The sequence below is a fragment of the Benincasa hispida genome, chromosome 8, assembly GCF_009727055.1.
Source record: "Benincasa hispida cultivar B227 chromosome 8, ASM972705v1, whole genome shotgun sequence".
NCBI lineage: Eukaryota > Viridiplantae > Streptophyta > Magnoliopsida > Cucurbitales > Cucurbitaceae > Benincasa > Benincasa hispida.
In genome coordinates this window covers 51,205,075-51,226,090 of record NC_052356.1, presented here as the reverse complement: position 1 = coordinate 51,226,090, position 21,016 = coordinate 51,205,075, and the positions used below count along the sequence as shown (strand labels likewise).

General features: G+C 34.3%; 1 protein-coding gene across 2 annotated transcripts; it reads left to right on the top strand.

Moving 5' to 3' along the window:
• Nucleotides 1-570: 570 nt before the first annotated feature.
• LOC120082838 (gibberellin 2-beta-dioxygenase 8) lies at nt 571-7,999 on the top strand. Of its 2 annotated transcripts, none has more exons than XM_039038172.1 (5): nt 571-812; nt 883-922; nt 4,575-5,026; nt 6,215-6,536; nt 7,578-7,756. In XM_039038172.1, exons 2-5 carry the CDS (start codon nt 902-904, stop codon nt 7,611-7,613), a joined length of 831 nt encoding a protein of 276 aa, XP_038894100.1. In that variant the 5' UTR covers nt 571-812; nt 883-901; the 3' UTR covers nt 7,614-7,756. The 2 variants fall into 2 exon arrangements, with proteins under 2 accessions (XP_038894100.1, XP_038894099.1); XM_039038171.1 differs by having other exon boundaries at nt 576-812; nt 7,583-7,999.
• Nucleotides 8,000-21,016: the final 13,017 nt, after the last annotated feature.

The window sequence follows — 21,016 nt, the reverse complement described above, 5'->3', positions numbered from 1 at the left end:
AGAAAATTAGGAAGAATTTTACAGGTAACAATGTGAATAGAAAAAAGAGAATTACTTTAGCGCTGCATGCATGTGATTCTACATTTGGCCACGTATGGATTAGACATGGAATGATGTCTCAATTCTTGAGCGCGTCGTGTCCAGTACATATATTCACTCATCACTCCATCGTTTCATTTTTTTGAATATATTTATATATTATATAATTTCCAATTTTTTCAAATGGTGCATATTGAACCAAGTCTCTCTTTTCTCTAATTTGCGTTCCCTAGTTTTAATTAATTTGCCCTTGTCTCTTCAGCTCCAGTAAAAAGTAATTAATATTCCCCCAAATTTAACACATTCTCTTTTAAATATATTTTTCTATGATCCCAACGTGAGCCGCGTGTTCATTCTCTCTTCATACCCCTTTTCTTCAATTTCCTCTCCCCCTTTTTGTCATTTTCTTAATTATTAAAATTAATTTTCTGATTTTAACCATTTCAAAAAATATCTATCTATATTTATGTGTCCGTGTGTGTAGTGTGTAGAGAATAGTATAGGGGTGTGCTTAGATATTGAGATTTGTGAGTGAGTTTACGTTGAACTTCTCTGTCCATTCATTTTTCCATTCATTTTCCTATCTTCTATCCAACCATTCTCATTACTTTCATTTCCCTATATAACTAACTAACTTTCCCTCCCCCATCTCATTCTGTCACACTCTCTCCAATTATATATTTCCCAGCCCTTTTCCCTTTTATATTACTATACTTTCATCATTTTCATTTCCTCTCTCCTTGAAAGTGACATTTCCTTTTCCATTTTCCAAGGTAAAAATCATATTATCTCATTTCATATAGCTCGTTTACCTATATTAATCTCTTCGTTTTGTCTTTACAGAATATTTCAACAACTAAGTATGGTACACACTCTAAACCAGGTAATTTAGTTTTCATTTATATTAATTGAACTATATTCGAGTTGACTTTCTTATATATTAAGAAAATGACAGATAATATAATATAAAAGTAGTGGAGAAGGATAGCGTAGCTAGATTTAGCTTCTCTCTAGTTTTTTTTTTTTTCCAACTACTTTTGTTTATTCGTTTTGTTAAGAGCTGTTGTGTCTGTACACAAGAATGGGCACACATTGAACCATATGTTTGGCCATTTTAGATCTTTCCCGATTTATAGTAATATATAAATAGCTTCATAATTTAACTGTAATTGTCGCTCTTTGTTTTTTCAGAGATGTTCCAAGTATCTAAATAATAGTCTTTTTATATTATATATATATATCAAATAAATTCTCTTTTTGTAATGATTGAGTAGTTGCTAAATTATTGCACTTAAAATTGGTAACTTTTATATTTACAAACACAATTAAAATTACGGGGGTTTGACGTTAAATCAAGCCCTTGGTTCCTAAGATGGACACGAATCTGGCTGTCATCTTTATCTTTATTTGCTGTATTTTCCATATTACAGCCACGTCCCATCAAAGAATTGCCGTACGGTTGTATATTACAAGAATAATGCTTCATTTATTATTTATTATTTACTCTACGCATATTGAATTTTAAGCAATTTATTACTACGTCATCCTTATTAACATTATCATTGCTAAATAATAATAAATGATGATATTACGTACCAGATAAATTAAAACTAACCATTTTAAAGGAAATTATCATGTTCTACCTTTTTTTGTTGGATCATCGTTGATATATATTTATATGTCGTGTCAAAACACATCTTTAAAGTAATTTGTTTTCAGAAAATACTAAATTACTACTCGTACAATATTTAAGGTAAAATATTTACCAACAAGAACGTAGCTCAACTGACATAATGTTTATATTATATTACTGTTTTCTTTCTTTTTTTTTTTTTTTCTAAAAAACATTGCTTTGAAAATTCTTTTCTCAATGACTGTCTTAATGCTTTTCTTTTATTTGAACTAGACTGCCTAATACTAGAAGCACATAAATAGGTAAATAAAGAAAAATAATCTTTTACAATTTTACTTTTAAAAGTCTTTATGGTTTTATGTTATTTTTTTAACCTAATATTATAAGAAAATCAAATTTTCATCTTTAGAAAATGAGTATATGTTAATTATAATTGAACTAAAATGAGATAGAAATAATAATATCTTTAAAAGAAAAAAAAAGTCATATACTTCTTGAAAGGGGTCAAGATTGAGATTATATGTGTATATATAAATATTTTGAATGCGATATTCAGTCAATAAAAGCCCTTGGCCTACGCCTAGTCATCTCAAGAAATAAAATTTAATATTCTTTTTTTTTTGAAGAAATAAAATATTGAATTATTGGTCAAGGGACAATAATAATAATAATAATAATTATTATTATTTTTATTGTGTTGTAAATCGACGTTGTGGCCACAATAATTAGTTGATCATTTAGTGGGTCTCTCGTTTTGAAAAGTATATGCGTACGAAGAGACATATGGACACCAAGCTTCGTTAAATACTTCCACTTTTTCATATAAATTCTAAAAGTTAGAAACCTCGAAAGAAATCAATTTTTTTTTTTAAATTACATATATGTATATGATATTAAAAAAAAATGAAAAGAATATATGGCCCTTTGGCAAATAAAAAAAATAAATACTGACCTATACTTATAATACTTAATACTTCTACAGTTCTATAGTTTTTAAGACTTTCGTTAAATACATTATTGTATTTATGATGTAATATTTTCTTAATAAAGAGAAAAAAATATTTATCTGTAAAATTTATTTTATATTATGTTGAAATACACACATAGTAGATGTCATATTATACACAACCTATTGAGTATTGTATATATATATATATATATATTGACCTAGGTTACATTATAGATAGACATTAAAGATTATTTTGATTGATGTACACCTTCGTAAGATTAGAAATGGTCAAAATATTGGGAAACAAATAATAGAGATAAAATAGGATTCAAATTTAGGATTGAAAACACCAATTAATTAAACCAATACAATACATTTGAATTAATTTCATATATTGAAGATGGAAACAAAAATTACACATAAAAACTGTCACAACTTTGTCCCAAACAATAGAATAGATCTACACTTTTTGGGGTATGAATTGGCAAATAATAATAATAATAATAATAAATAAACATTTGAATATTGAGGCAAAGTCACATGTAATATTCAGAGATGGCCTCTTTATTACATGGCAAACTGACATGCACTGTACTTCTTCTCGTTCCTTCCAGCACCTGATCCCTTTTAATTAACAAACGACATTCAAATATTTGACTTTCTTTCTTTTTTCTGTCACAAATTCATACAATATTTTTTATTTATTTCTACATGGTCAGTAACTTTACTTTAAAGAATTCTACAATTCTTATTGAAACTATGGGTTTCTATAAATGCCTTTTACGTTTATTTTATTCTTTCACATATTTATTTTATTCTATCTACTTTTCAATTTTGATTAAATTGTTGAATATTACCCATGCATCCATGCATTTTGGGTTATGCTTATATTTTCAAGTCCATTAGTGATCTAACGAGTTTTACATTTGCATGTAATAGTTTTCTTTTTTCATTCGACGTCTTTTTAAATTTGATTGGAATTCCGAGTATACCTAATTATTACTCAATTTTTATACTTATCTTTTGGAAAAGTCTATTTTGTGAAAATGTTTTGCTAACAATTCTTTAATATAAAGTTGTAGTTAGTAGTTATTTTCTAAAAAATTTACTTGGGTGTAAAAAAGAAAATAAGATAAATTAAGAAAAGGAATAATGAAAATAATCACTTTTTGGAGACTAATAAATATTATACTTTTGAAAGTAGAAGACGAAAAATTGACCAAAATAGTAGTTTTGAAGTTATATACACATATCAAAATGAAACCAATGTTGAAAATGTGACAAGAAGTTGATTGTGAAGTCGTGGAGTCTATAATATACATACTTCTTTTAAAAGTTAGACATTGTATATAATTGAAAAAAAACTTAAAATTGACGTTATATAAGTGTAGGGTCCACAATTTTCTTGTCCAAGCAAATTTGTCCACTCTAACTAATTGAGCCAAATATCTTTAAAAGTGATAGACAAAATAGCAATGATTAGATTACATCTAATTCTATGCTATCTATTTTTCTTATGCACTAAAAAGAAAATATAAATTTTGTCACATAACATATTATGTTATTAGGTGCTGATTTGGTCGTAGAAAAGATGGGTGCAAGGAGGAGGTTTTTGAACAAAACTCTAATCATATTTGAACACAAATATTCTTTTTCCTTATAAAGATATCGTGTTTTGTGATTTTCCTTAAATTTCAGAAAAGAAGAAAAAGAAAAAGAAAAAGAAAAGACGGTGAAAATATTTGTGCTAACCCTATGCACTTTATAAATGTAAACAACAGAAGCCAAAGACCAACAAGAAAAAAATAAAATAAAATAAAGAAAAGAAAAAAGGTGTCTTTATCTTTGATTTTTCGCCCTCTTAATTTGTCTTCTATTTCTCCGATTGATTTGTCTTGTTATACAATATACTTGATAATCACCTCTTTTTAATTTTGTCATAATTTATATCAGTCAGCAAACGTGGCCATGGATCCACCATTTCACGAGGCTTACAAGGCCCTGTTGGGCGAAACGGCGGCGGTGCCTAGGGGAAGCGAGGTGGTGACGGTGGAGGAATGGGAGCTTCCGGTGGTTGATTTGAGGCGTTTGAAGGCGGTGGCGGCGGTGGAAGTGGAAGAGTGCAAAAAGGATATAATAAAAGCTTCTAAGGAATGGGGTTTCTTTCAAGTACTGAATCATGGGATTTCAAATCAGCTTTTGGCAAAAATGAGAGCCAAACAAATGGAGCTTTTCAAGCAGCCGTTTGAGCGTAAGAGTAAAGAGGATCAGTTTTTGAATTTCTCCGCCGGAAGTTACCGTTGGGGAACCCCCTCCGCCACTTCAATCACCCAACTCTCTTGGTCTGAAGCTTTCCATGTTTCTCTCTCTGATATTCTTGGATCCAACGGCTCCGATGAACTCAGGTATACAACTATCCCAATTCTTTTCCCCATTTTTTACGAAAATTGCTTGAATTTAATCGAATATGAAACAAACCCCAACTTAAACTTTTGCTCATAACTATTATATATATTTATATATTCTAAAAAATTATTCTAATAAACACAATGTTTACACATGATTTTGTTGTTTTATCATCTACTATTTTAAAAAATCAAGCAAAATTCTAAAAAAATAAAACTAGAAATAATAGTTTTTAGAAACTTGAAATTTTGGTTTTTGAATTTTTTTTTCAAAGAAAAGGAGAAAATTGTTGAAATATCGAAAAAAATGAAGAAACCTCATAATATATGTAAAATACGTGTATGAATTATTCTTACACTTTTATTATTAGTTAATTTTGAGATGTATTTTTTTTATCTAATATATTATTAATGTCCATGAAGTAAAACAAATATTTTATAAAAAAAAAGATTTTCATATTGAGGGCTTGTTAAAGATCATATATATAAAAGATGAAGAGGACCTCATAATTTCTAATAAGATATATGGTTACTATTTTTCGTTATCAATTTATTTTGAAATGAAACTTCACATTTTTGTAACTAAAAACTTAAAACAAAAAGCGAGAAAAACAACCTAATTTTAAAAACAAAAAATGAAAACCAAAATAAGATAAGTGAAAATGTTTTAAACCTTAATTTTAGCAGTTTTTGAATATTTTTAAAGTGTATCCTATCTACTTTCTTTTTCTCCCAACTTATGCATGCATATAGTTAGAAATGTCTATACATGCATTATGCGAGGAGTTAGAATAAAATGAAAGAGTCCATAATGTTAAAAAATTATACTTTTAACACACATATTAGTAGGTAGAATAAATTTTGAACCTACATTAAATAGTTATATTTATTTTTTACTGTCGTTCTTCTTTTCTACCTCTTATGTATCTTCAATAGATCGGTTGAATATTACGTTCGAATCGAATAATATATTAGAAAAGAAGGGAAAAAAATAAATGAAAGGTTTAAATGAGAGAGGTAGAAGAATAATATATGTACTTTGATATTCTCCTTAATCTTGGGGTAGCATAGATTAAATTCTTTGATACGATACATAGCATAGAGGCGAAAAATATAATGATAATTGATAAATGGTGAAATTAAAATTAATTGGCTAGAAATAAAAGAAATGAAAAAATATGGATCCAGGTCAACAATGGAAGAATTTGCGGGAAAAGTTTCGAGGTTGGCGCAGAAGCTAGCAGCGATATTGGGAGAGAATTTGGGTAGAAGCGCAAAATTCTTCGTTGAGAATTGTGTGCCGAGCACGTGCTATCTCCGAATGAACCGGTACCCGCCATGTCCGGTTCCGGGTCAAATATTCGGTCTAATGCCACACACCGACAGCGATTTTCTGACGATTCTTCACCAAGATCAAGTCGGCGGCTTGGAGTTGGTCAAAGACGGGAAGTGGGTCGCCGTCAAACCTAATCCCGACGCCCTTATTGTCAACATCGGAGACTTATTTCAGGTAGTAAAATATTGCTAAATTACACATAATCTTCGGTATTTTATATTTTGTGTCAAAAAATACGAACTTTTAAAATTTTTAAAAAACTTTTAAACTTCTAAAATAAATTAAAAAATATTCTTATTCTTGGTTTTGGATGAAAATCGTTAGTATTTTCTATAAAAGATACTATTCAATTTTATCTTTAAATTTTAAAAAAGTTCAAAAATATCTTTATTATGAATATATGAATAGAAACTATCAATACCCTTTACATTTATATTTTTCTTCTTTTTTTTTTTCTCCTCTCTTCTTCAATATCTTTTTACTACTTTTTTTTTTTTGTTAACTGTTTGACATTTGTTTATCGAAAATAAAGAAATAAATAAAATAACCAATTTCAATTAAGATATATGGACTATAATAAGAACTAAGAGAATAGTGGAAACACAAAAAAATTTTAAGACTTAAAATGTTTTAACAAGATTTTACATTAATAGTTGTGTGTGGGTTAGTAAAATAGATATTTTTTATTTGGCTATTTATAATCCCTTTTAAAGTTTTAGGCTTTACTTAAATTGTTGAGAAAAATGATGTATAAATTGGAAAAATTGGAGAAAAAGAAAGTATCTATATAAAAAGAAAATGAGACTATCTATTTATTTTGTTATAAAATTAAATTCTTTTAGAACTCAAACTTCAAAGAAAAATATCACTATAGTAACGGTAGGAGCATTTTTTAATTTTAGAATTTTTTTGCAACAAAGTATAAATGGTACGTTCATATGTTGTAATTTTATTTTTTTAAAAAAAGTTTCAGAGTATTTTAGAGGTAGTTTTAAAACAAAACACTAATGACGTCTCTCCAAAACTAACTGTGAAAATATTTTTGAATTCTTTTTGAAAGGGGATATTTATGAAAATTTGAAAAGGTCATATGAAATACAGAATGAAGGATAATTTTTATAATTGAATGTTAAAAAAAAAAAAAAAGAATAGAATTTATAAAAGGGAAAAGAAAGGGTTATATTTTATAATATATGGTTTGTTTGATTGGGGAAGTGCAGGCTTGGAGTAACGATGTTTACAAAAGCGTAGAGCATCGAGTTGTGACAAACTCGAAAGTGGAGAGATATTCAATAGCTTATTTCTTGTGTCCATGGAGCGAGACAGTAATAAAAAGCAAGTGCGAGCCAGGGGTTTATAGAAGGTTTAGTTTTAGGGAATTCAGGAATCAGGTTCAAGAAGATGTTCGGAAGCATGGCCACAAGATTGGCTTGCCTAGATTTGTCTTGTAATGAAAACACATTTAATCTCTTTCATTTTTTTTTTCCTTTTTTAATATTGTCGTTACAGTAGTTTTGGCTTGACACATAAGAGCAACACTCATATATGTATATTAAAAAAAAAAGAGTATGAAAATTTTGTCACGTGTCAAATTGTGGGTAGACTATTAGATAAAATGTTAGTAAATGGATCCAATATTTCAGTATTTTTCTTGATGTGCACACCTTTTCTTTTCAAAGTAGTTGACCCTTTTTTATATTTTAATTTGTAAGGCTAAAAGGGAAAGAAATGTAGTAGAGAATTAAAGAATAACAAACTTTTCCATACCCTTGTAGCTTTAACTTTCTATCATGGTGATTCTTTGATTTGAAAACATGTTTTTCGATATAGAATTCTCCCTCTCATTCGTAATGAGACAATTAGGGAGTAACTCATGTGTGGTCTTGTTGTATTGTCAAATAAAAAAAGATCTTTTGTTTCCTTATATGTGTTAAATATTATATATATACATATATATGTGTATGTTTTCAAATAAAAAAAAAGAGTCAACTTATTTATAAATATAGAAAAATTTCGTTATTTATCTGTGATAGAAATCTATCGTATGACCTAGGATAAAAAAAATCTATAACACCCTCATATATTAGGATAGACCTTTAATTGTTCATCTTTAATTCGTTAATGATATACAAACGTGATCTTTTCAAAAAAGAAAAAAAAAGAAAAAAGAAAATATAGACATGCAATTGAGAGCATAAAAAAAAAAGAACAATTAATATTGTTGGGAATACGACCAAAGTCCCACATTGGTTAGATAAGGGGAAGATCATAGGTATATAAATGAGAACAACTATCTCCATTGGTATGAGGCTTTTTGGGTGAAACCAAAAGCAAAGTCACGAGGGTTTATGTCAAATGGACAATATCATATCATTGTGGAGATACTTGAAAGGTCCAACCATGGTTGAACTCTAGTTGAAACCAAAAGCAAAAACGAAAGTATGAGATTGGAATATCTCTTAAAGCATAAGTTGAAAATTAAAATTTGATTTCTGTTGGTGATTTTATATACATTTTAATTAAATGTACACTACAAGAAATTTGACCTTTTGTGCTAAACAAAAATTCATTGCAAAAACATTTCAGTGACTAAATTTGATCATCGTATGCATTAGTTGCTAAAGACTAGCTGAATGTGTTTTGCGACTATTTGTTAGAAAACGTCGCAAGATGCAATGGCACTATAAAACTATCGCATTAAGTCGCAAAATGCGACGTTTATAAGAAGTCGCATGATGCGACGTTTAGAAAAGGTCGCATCATGCGACTTTTATAGAAAGTCGCACTCTGCAACTTTTACAGAAAGTCGCATGATGCGACGTTGGTTAGGAAGTCGCACGATGTGACGTTTATAAGAAGTCACATGATGCGACGTGTAGAAAAGGTCGCATCATGCGACTTTTATAGAAAGTCGCAATATGCAACATTATTGAAAAGTCACACTCTGCAATTTTTACATAAAGTCGCATGATGCGACATTTACAGAAAGTCGCATGATGCGACATTTACAGAAAGTCGCATGTGCAATGTTTTCGGAAAGTCGCATTATGCTACGTTTACTAAAAGCAACATGAGACGTTTTCTGACTACTACAAAGTTCCTATGTTCCTTGCATCAGTTACGTTTACTAAAAGTCACAATATGAGACGTTTTAGTTACGTTGCAAATTTTAATAATGTTTTAAAAAAATATATTGGAGTGGAACTTAATCGTATTGTATACTAAAATAATGATCATAAAATCCACCATATATCCATTACAAAAAAAAAAAAAAAAAAAAGTCTAAAATTAGTTATATCAAAAAGAAAAAAGTTATGCACATAGTCTCACCTAACGAGTGATCTTAAAAAAAAAAAAAGGTATGTCCAAAATGTTACATTACCAACCAGCTCCAATTTAGTCCTATACATATAATGAGATACATATCAAATTATTTTTAAACACAATTCACATATTTTCAACAATTTCAAAAGTTAAATATCAAACTTAAGCAAACTCATCGGTTATATAAAATGATAAATCCATTTTATATTATGAGTCATAAGTTGGTCTAGAACATAATTATGACAATTAAGATAACTTCAACTCTAATTATCACAAAAACTCATCATATCACAATAAATATAGAAACATTAATTCTTTCTTCCCTCTCCCAACCACTTAACAATAAATACAAATGTATTCTTCTATTTAGAACAACAAATACAAATATATTCTTCTATTTAGAACAACGAATACAAATATTTTCTTTCTTCCCTCCCTAACCATTTTTCCCCCAATTTCTTCTATTTAGAACAACGAATACAAATATTTTCTTTCTTCCCTCCCTAACCATTTTTCCCCCAATAACAAAACATAAATATTGTTAAAGAAAATGATGAGATCAACTTCTACAATGTTTGTTGCAACCGTTGTACATAAAAAAAACTATAAATAGACATGTAGCTAGATTTATATGAAGACATGTACATAACCTGATAGAGATTGTCTTTTATCTAAATCTCCAGTGTAGTCAGAGTCAACATAGCCCATTAATTTTGGTTCATTGCCTGAAGTTTGTTGATATAGTAGTTTGGCACTTAAAGTGCCTTTAAGATACCTCATAATCCACTTTGTTGCCTCCTAATACCTCTTACCTGAATTAGCCATGTACCTACTTACCAGACTTGTAGCATAAGCAATATCTGGCCTTGTAAAAATTATTAGGTACATTAGACTTCCCACAACTTGGGAATAGGAAATAGCTGACATTATCTTCAAATGTTCAATGTCTGACTCTTTTAGTGAGTTTTTTGCTAAAAGTTTGAAATGATTTGCAATAGGAGTGCTGACTGCTTTAGCTTCTGTCATGTGATATTTCTTGATTAATTTTTCACAATATTGTATCTGATCAATGCTGAGTTTGTATGATTTTCTATCTCTGTTAATATCAATGCCCAAAATTCTATTTGCATTACCCATATCTTTCATTTCAAATTCTGATTTCAGTAGGTTTTTTACTTGATTTAAGTCTTTCATAGTTGTTCCTGATAGCAACATATCATCTACATAGAGGAGTAGATAGATAGGATGTGCATAGGTTTTAGTGTTTATATAAACACAACTATCATAAGAACTCTTAGTAAATCCATTCTTCTATATAAAATTATTGAATCTTCTGTTCCAACACCTAGGAGACTGTTTAAGGTCATAAATAGACATTTCAAGTAAACAATAATGGTCTTCTTTCCCTCTAACTTCATAGCCTTTAGGTTGACTCATATGAATGATTTCATCTAAGAAGCCATGTAGAAGGGTTGTTTTGACATCAAGCTGCTCTAGCTCTAGGTCTTGTTGAGCCACAATGGACAATAGAAGTCTGATAGATGTTTGCTTGACCACAGGGGAAAAATATCATTGTAGTCAACACCTTATCTCTGAATGAATCCCTTTGCAACCAGCCTAGCTTTATATCTAGGTCCTTGACCATTAGGGACACTTTCCTTGTAATTATAAACCCATTTGGATGCAATTGGTTTGCACCCTTTAGGTAAGAGAACCAACTCCCAAGTGTCATTCTTTATAAGAGATTCAACCTCTTCATTCATTACCTCTATCCACATTCTAGCTTTAGCACAACTTACTGCCTCTTCAAAGGTAGAGGGTTCATGTTCATTATTCAGACCTGAAACATTTAAAGCTAAATTGATATAATCATCATATCTTGAGGGTGACATTATAGTTCTTCTTTGCCTATCTCTTGCTAGGCTATAACCCCTTAAGTCTGGTTCTTCTTGCTCTAGATTAGAAACAACATCTTCTATCTTCTTCATGATAAGGTAGTTGATCAATATGTGATTCTGAGCTTGAGGGATCAAAAGTAGGATTTAGAAGCTACTCCACCTCAATTGTATCAAACTTTGCTTAAGGTGCTGAAACATTTGAATTAGGATTTTGCCTAAACATTTTAGTTTCCCTGAAGATGACATGTCTGCTTGTTATACACCTTTTTTCTGTAGGATGCCACAATCTAAAGCTTTTCACACCTTCAGTAAAATCCAAAAACATACATTTCATTGCTCGGGTAGCTAACTTCCCCTTGTTCTGGTGTACAAAACCTATGCAACCAAACACCCTTAGGTTGTTTAAATTAGAAGGATGTTTGGTCCACCTTTGTTCTGGAGTAAGTAGATCTAGAGAGGCATGAGGGCATCTATTGAGAGTATAGACAATATAAGGTGTTGCCTCAACCCAAAACTTCTCAAGAAGGATGGCATCTGATAAGAGACTCCTCACTCTCTCCATGATTATTCTATTTAATCTCTCTACCACCCCATTTTGCTGGGGTGTGTATCTTACAGTCTTATGTCTAATGATCCCCCACTGCCTACAAAAGACATTAAACTCTTCTGCACAGAACTCAAGCCCATTATCAGTTCTAAGACACTTTATTTGGCTATTAATTTGTTTTTCAACCATAGTCTTCCATTCTTTGAACTTTTCAAATACCAAATCCATAGTTTTAAGGAAAAATATCCAGTATTTCCTAGAGTAATCATTAACAAAGGTTAAGAAATACCTGGCTCCACTAAAGGATTGGAAAGGTGAAGAGCCCCAAAGGTCCGAATGTACATAATCAAGGATGGCCTTGGTTGTATGTTGAGCCTTGACAAAACTCTGCCTTGTAGCTTTATCTATCACACAATGCTCACAGAAGGATAGGCTTTGATGAATTCCTTTAGGTAGAATTTCTTGATTGGCAAGAGCTTGTAGACCTTTGGCACTTATGTGAGAAAGTCTTTTGTGCCAAAGATCTTCTTCAGTAGGCTCTTTAGAAGTCACAACTAATGCTGAATGCACTTTCTGAACTCCTTGAACAACATAGACCCCATTTATTTCAATCCCTCTGAAAATAGGCGTACCATTCTTCAATACTTCACAGTAGCCTTCCTTTCCTCTGTATTCACAACCAATTGAATCAAGCATACCTAGTGAAATCAAGTCCCTCTTCAATTTAGGCACATATCTAACATTTTTTAGTAATTTGATTGACCCATCTTCAAGTTTGAGTGAAACATAACCGATACCAATCATTAGACACGAGTTATTATTACCCATGTATACTGAGCCTCCATTCAGATCTTTATATGTTTGAACCAGTCCTTGTGAGGTGTCATATGAAAAGAACACCCTAAGTCTAGAATCCAATCTAGGTTCTTATCTGATCCATCATCTGTCTTTTGATTTGATATAGCTAGGGCATCTGAATAGAAAAAAGAATCCTCCCCGACTGAGGCTTTTCCTGACTGACTTGGCTGGTTTTTCTGTTGAGGCTGTGATTGTGACTGTTTGTTCTTTTATTTATTTCTCCATTTCAAGGTTCTACAATCCTTGATTAGATGCCCCGACTTCTTACAATATTTGCATCTAAAATTGGATTTTTCTTTACCTTCTTCCGTGGAATTATGCCTGCCTTTTTCTTTGTTGCTTTGTTTAGACTTCCCTTTAACAAATAAACCCTCAACATCGGGTTTCTCTTCTTTGCTGGTTAGAAGCTCAATTTCTCTGATTTTTAGGGCTGAAATTATTATATCAGTTGATAAGAAGTCTCTACCATACTTTAAAGCTGTCTTAACATCTTTGTAAGAATCTGAAAGTGAGTTAAAAAGCACAAAGGCTTCATTATCGACCCCAATCTCTTCATCTTGAGTATTAACTTCTGTTGTGATTCTCTTGAAGTTGTCAAGATTTTCAGTTAATGACTTTGAGGAGCTCATCTTGAAGGTGAAAAACCTTTCTCTCAAGAAGAGTTTGTTCGACAAGTTCTTTGTTTCGTACAACCCATTCAATTTGGTCCACATCTTGAAGGCTGTTCCTTGGTCAATTACCTGACTTAGTACATGATAACGGGCAGAAATACATGTTATTACAGTGCTAAATTATTAAACAATGCAGGTTTGTATTGCTAAAATATATAAGATTGCGTCCAAAAAGCATTAAGTTTATAACATTGCGGTCGCATGCATTTATCGCATAAAAACAGTTAACTATTGTATTTTTGTGCAGAATATGCATTGAGGCAAAGCGTAAAATGCGATCAGAAGAAAGCAACGGTCAAGCGCAGCGTTACCGCAAGGCTTTGCGGTGATTTATGCTCGTAAATATCTGCTCAGAAGGATTGCCGCATAAAGTCGCCGCAACATGGTGGGTGCATCTGGGTGAAAAGCACAATAAATCACGATGGGACACAAAGCTGATGACGGTCGATTCCGAATTAAGTTGACAAGTCGCTAACGAACTACTATAGCAAGTACACTCAACTTTTCGGTGACAAATATTCGGCGCATCAGACAGAGAATTAATGCAATCCCATCAGTGCAATCATAAGAGAGAAGATGCCTTTCACCCCGAAGCTCTATAAATACCGAAGGCAACCTTCAGTAAAGGAGTTCGAACAGTTAGAGAATTTTTCCTTAGATAGAATAGCCTTGTTCATAGTTTTCCTTTTTATTTAGAAGGCAGAGCGAAAGAAGGGAAGAGACGCCGGCAGATCGCTCTGGTCAGCTCGAGAGAGAACCCAGAGGCATGGAAAGCAAAGAGAGAGCCGACTCTCGCGAGAGCGAGAATATCTTTTGAACAGAGTAGAAAAGACAGAGTAAAAGCCTTGGGAAGTAAGAGATTGCTACTAGGCTCTTTATTCTCATCTTGCATTGTTATTTTGTATTTCAACTCTTTATCTATAAAATGGAACTTGCTATTCTACATCTGTTCACTCTCTTAAAAGCATGCATGAGTAGCTAACTTTATCGAATGGGTTGAGAAGAACTAAGCTAACATGATCTAGGATCTTCATCGCATGCAATTATCTTGTCTTATGCTACGCCTAACACTCTTTTAGAGCTACTCGAGAGAGAGTCTAAAGAAAGAACTTAAGACTTGAAAGAGCTAGGTTAGAATCTAGACTCGAGAGAGAGATTAGATTTGCATAAGCAGGAGATAGGGACTTAAAGATAAGCTCTATTTGCCAACATGCATCGCATGCACCCTAGAGATAGGTTATGATATTATGTGGTCGCCTTATTTGTGTGTGTGTCATGTTGTCATCGCATGGATAAGAATAGAGGCTTATGTGTAGGTCCTATAGACCCATCGCATATATCGCATTCATTGTAGTACTAGAAGCTGTAGCATTTGCGTTGAGAGATGTTTTGCTATTGTATGTGTGTTGCATGATTGCATAACATGAACGCATCCTAGGGAGTGTTAGGTTAACCCCTTCTCAACCCATTCCCCGCATACTCATCGCATTTTCCGTATTATCTACTCTTTTCGTAACTCCGCCGCATACGTTTATTTTATACCGCAAACAACAACCCCAAACAACTATTTGATTTATTGGTTACCACAAAGTCTTTTTGAAAATTATTACTGCATACCATTTTCCTTAGTCCCTGAGTTCGACCATGGACTTGCCAGGAAACTCAGTAGGGTTTGCACTTGGATTCTGCTGAGAAAACTTGTTGCTCAACACATTTCCATCACTGTATTTCATTTCATAATTTCATCTCATAAAATAACGCATCAGTACACTATCTGACAGGTTTAGAACAAGAGTACCATGAGCAATTAGCTCTATATTCTCCCTTTCTTCTTCAGTTGTTGTGATAAATAGTTAAGTTGGGTCTTCAAAGGCATTGTGTGCCCTAAAATCGATTTAATATTGGCTTTCCACAAGCTAAAATCTCCTTTCCCATCAAATTTTTCAATATCATATCTTGCTACTACCATTTTTTGACTTCTTTTGACTTCGAAAGCTCCAAGATTTAATTTCTTTTAGTTTTTGACTAATCTTGAAGTTTTCTTGCAGGCTCTGATACCAATTTGTTAGGCCTTGGAAGCTGAAGGTGAACGAGATGTGGGCTTATTTAATGAAACTGAGGCCCAAGTAAAAGGGAAAACAATTTGATCTTTGAGAAAAACCAGCTGAAATCAAAACAATGTGTTGAAAGCATAATCCATGTATAAATAATCCATGGTATCAGAGCAAAGGTTTACGTAAAACCTGGGAAAAAGTTGAGTCTAGCATAAGTATAAATAGAATTTAGGAAAAATAAAGGAAAAAGGGATAGGTTAAAGCCAAAGCGGCATCAGGAAAAGGCTTACCTAAAGTAGGAAAGCCAGATAATATTAGAAACTAGGCCAGGTCAAAACCTAAAAAGGAATAAATATAATGAAATATATTAGGAAAAACCTAAAGTAGAAACAGGAAAGGTTAGGAGAAAGAAATGAGGAATAATAAGTGGACATAGGAAAACATGAAAAAAAAGGAAGTGAAAATAAAGAAATTAGTAAGTAATAACCTGAATAATGTCCACTGTAGGAAATGAATCCGAGTAGACAAGACTGATGGTTGAATGACTCCAGAACGTGAACTGGAGACTGCGGTGCTACCCCAGGAGAAAACCTTGAAAGATCTGAGAATAGTGTGAATAATAATACTGAGTATCCTATTACTTTGAACAATGAAAACTTGGTGGAATCTCGAACTAACATAGGATGTCCACAGTGTGGTAAAAATCATAGTGATCTGTGTCTGAAAGGGACCGAAATTTGCTATAGGTGTGGCAAGGTTGGCCATATCCACAAAAATTGTTATACCTTTCAGAGAAAAACAAGAGAGATTCAAGAAAAATATCAACGAGAACTGGCTGGAGGTTCAAATTCAGGAAGTAACAACATACTGCCTGAACTGATGGTGGACCAAGAATGGGCACGTGCAGGAAAGAAGGATATTCCTTGATGTATCATGATCGAATTTGAGGAACAACCCACTTATGACTCTAACAACGTGGAATCCTATAAATTTTGTATTTTCTGTAAGGAAATAGGACACGTTCAAGAGAGGTGTGTATGGAGAAACGAGAGGATGCGCCTTAACTTTGAAAACTTACGACTACCGGAGAACGAGTAAACAAGTAACTATATAGATTGAAGAAAACTACTAATGTAAATAGCAACAATGTTCATAAATAAAAATAGTATGTTGATAACATATGTCTAATTTATATGTGAATGATTCTAGACAAAATGTTAAGAAGTGGAAAACGTAGAACGGGACAACCCTCTGGAAACGAAAGTGAAAGTGCCTCAAGCCATCCAAGAGAAAAATCCAGGGAGGAAGAACAAATGGATAAATTTACCCAAAAACTCCAACAAAGCTTAGAAAATATACAACCTAATCCCAAGAAGAAATATGGGATAGAACGATTAAAGGCATTGGGAGCCACAAACTTTATAGGAACAAAAGATCCTGCAGATGCAGATGCATGGATGAATCAAATAGAAAAAATGTTTCGAAGTGATGAAATGTCCTGAAAATCGTAAGGTATGTCTTGCCATATTCTTACTGCAAAAATAGGCAGAAGATTGGTGGAAGCTACTAAAGAATAAGAGAGGTAAGTAAGAAGAAATATGTTGGGAGGAGTTTCAAAAAGCATTTTTCAAAAGATTCTATCCCCGATCGTTCAGGGATATGAAACAAGATGAGTTCCTACAGCTCATGCAAGGAAACATGATTGTAGCAGAATATGAATTAAAGTATACGGAATTATCCAAGTATGCTTTAAACATTGTGGTAGATGAAAAGAAACTCTGTCGGAGGTTTGAAACAGGATTAAAACAAGAGATTCGAAGTCCTGTTACAGCAACTGCGGAATGGGGAGAATTTACAAAGCTAATAGAAGCCGCAATAAGAATAGAAAGAAGTTTAACGGCGGAAGAAGTAAGACCAGAAAGAGACTCATCAATGAGTCGGTGGCAGAGGGAAGAACCAAGAATTTTACCCCCAGGGTAGAAAGCAGAAGTGGATGGAAAAGAAGAGGAGTTACCAACACTAAAGCAGACCCTGAACGGGAGAGTCAAATAAAGGAGTCAATGATGAACGTTAACCAAAGACCAAGATGCCTGATCTGTAATAAATATCACTGGGGAAGATGTTGGGAACAAACCTAAGAACGGTCGCACATGTGTTTTAAGTGTGTTAAACCAGGACACTTTAAACGAGAATGCCCTCAGTTGATGGATACTGGAAATGTACAACCACCAAATAACCCGGGAGGAAGATCAACGACGGGTGAAGGAGGACGAACTATAAGAGGGAGAAAAGATGAAACAGGAAAAATGACGTTGGGAAAACTATATGGACTAACTTAGGATAGGGAAAACAATATGTCGGTGGTGGGAAAAGGGAAAGAGAAAGTTTTAGAAGACTGGAATAGAAAGTTGTGGTGTAATAAAACTGTATGAGGCAAATTATTAAATAAAAGTTCTATTGTAAATTAAGTTTCATTTAATTTCGAGGACGAAATTATTTTAAGCGGGTGGTAAATGTAAGACCCTAACACTAAATCTAAAGTGGGAGGTTAAATAGAAAAAATCCTAAGTAAGGATATTGGGGCAAAGGGAGAAAAACATAAAAAATTATCCAAAAAGGGTGACTAAAAATCTAAACGCCTATGAAAGGCTTAAAACATGTTGGACGCAAGAAGGCATGGAGGATGGAAGCAAGAAAACTTGAAGAAAAGGCTAAGGGTTGCATACAACCAACGCAAAGGCATACATGAGCCATGCGGACACAGGCAGGAAGCATGCGTCGAGTGAGCATGCTAGGCGCACAGGCTATGTGTTGAAGCCAAGCGCACAGGCCATGCGCCAAGCACGCAGCCATGTGTCGAGGACAAGCGCACAGGTCGTGCGTCAAGTGCGCAGCCATGCGTTGATGGTGTATGCTGAGAGCCCTGCCTATGCGTCGAACGGGCAAGCGGGCAAGCCATCCTATGCGTCGAAGCGCTGCGGAGTCTGCCGAGCAACCATGTGTCGATGCGCTATACCAAGCGCACGCCCATGCGGCGAAGCACGACCATGCACCGAGGCACGCCCGCGCAGCCGAGCATGCCTATACGGCCAAACCCACAAGCGCCTAGGCAGCACGCCCATGCGTCGATGGTCAACACCATGTGTTCATGCTTAGTAGGCCGAGCAAGCACACCTAGCAAGCCATGCGCCGAGGGTGAGTGGCCACCCTATGAATTGGTGATGGCCGACTCATGCGATGGCTAAGTGGGATTTTGATGAAGGAAATGTGAGTTGCTATGCGTTAAAGATAAAAAGTAAGGCTAATTGATGGAAAACTTCAAGGGAAGATGCCAATGGTATAAGAGCATAAGTCTTAAACAATTTAAATAGAGAAATATGTTAAGTATTTAAGTGATTTAGGTGGCAAAAGAAGGATCACACAAAGTTCTAGTAGGAGGTGGACAAAAGAGATTTCATGCAATTGAAGTCTTATCACCCCAAGTAGGAGATGGGTGAAGGAGATTTCATGCNGAACGGGCAAGCGGGCAAGCCATCCTATGCGTCGAAGCGCTGCCGAGTCTGCCTAGCAGCCATGCGTCGATGCGCTATGCCAAGCGTACGCCCATGCTGCGAGACACGCCCATGCTGCGAGACACGCCCACGCGGCCGAGAGTGCCTATGCGGCCGAGCATGCCTATGCGACCAAGCGCGCAATCGCCTAGGCAACACACCATGTGTCGATGGTCAGCACCATGTGTCCATGCTTAGTAGGCTGAGCAAACACACCTAGCAAGCCATGTGTCGAGGGTGAGCGGCCACCTTATGCGTTGGTGATGGCCAACTCATGCGTTGGCTAAGTGGGACTTTGATGAAGGAAAGGTGAATTACTATGCGTTAAGGATAAAGGGTAAGGCTAATTGATGGAAAACTTCAAGGGAGGATGCCAATGGTGTACGAGCATAAGTCTTAAACAATTGAAGTAGAGAAATATGTGAAGTATTTACGTGATTAAGGTGGCAAAAAGAGGATCACACAAAATTCTAGTAGGAGGTGGACAAAGGAAATTTCATGCAATTGAAGTCTTATCACCCCAAGCAGGAGATGATTGAAGGAGATTTCATGCAAAATAGGAGATTTTGGCTAGCATGCTGAAATGAGAAAAACTCAAGGCTAGGCTGGGTAGGCTGAGTGTTGGCAGCTCCAAGGTGAGACAAATGGGAGTTGAGTTGTCACCATGGGTTGAGTTTGGAATGGCTATAAATAGAGGGGTTGGGCAAGAGGAATTTATTCATACCATCACTTAAATCTTGTGTTGAGAGAATATTTAGAGAGTTACATTTAAGTTATTAGGCTGCCAAGTTGATTGAAGATCAAAAGAAACAAAGGTTGCGTTGGTGAGGCATTGAGTCAGCCAGACGCATAGCCAGCCCACACCCTGTGCGCACGCAGCACTGCGTCCGTCCGTCCGTACGACGCATCTCGCGCGCCAGCCCAGTGCAACTGCTTCCCCCGTACGACGCATCATGCCCAGCGCACACTCAAACGTGCCAGTCCCCTATGTGGCACAACACGCCCACCCTGCCTACTACCCAACACCCAGCTACCTACAACGGTTCGAATAACCTCTAAAGAGGCTAATTTTGGTATTTTGGCTAAATTGGAGTAGGGAAGGTATTCTTAAGGTGATTTTAGTGGAAAAACCTGCTAACGGTGAGTGTTTACTTAGTTTTATGCGTTGATATGTGGATAAATGCATAAATAAGTGCCAAATGCATGCTTATGATGTTATGTTGTTGCCATGATATTGTTTATGAAATTGCTATGGAAACTAAGATTATACCCAGATTACATAAGTTAACATGCTTAATAAAAGGTGCTTGGCAGGAAAATATAGTCGGCCTCGGTCGGCGGGAAATAATAGTCGGTGACGACCGGTGGGAAATATAGTCAAGTTACCTAAGCATGACTAGCGGGAAAAGAATTTTCGATGTGCACATTGGCGGGAAAAGTGGGTTATAGGAAAGTTTCCATAAAACGTTGTTGTGATTGATAATGTGTCCATGATATGAGCATGCCACATATAGCATGGAACTGGAGGTTGATAATTGAATGAATGTACACATGATCATGCATAAATTATACTGGAATTGTGATTATGTGATTGATATCCCAAAAATATGTTTTGCAAAGTAATTATTATTCTAAAAGAACCACTCACTGGGCTTAGTAACTCACACTCTTCAAAATGTTTTCTTATATCCCCCCCCCCAGGTAGCAAAGCGAAGCGTTCAGTGAAGGAGTCTACTAACCACCAACACACC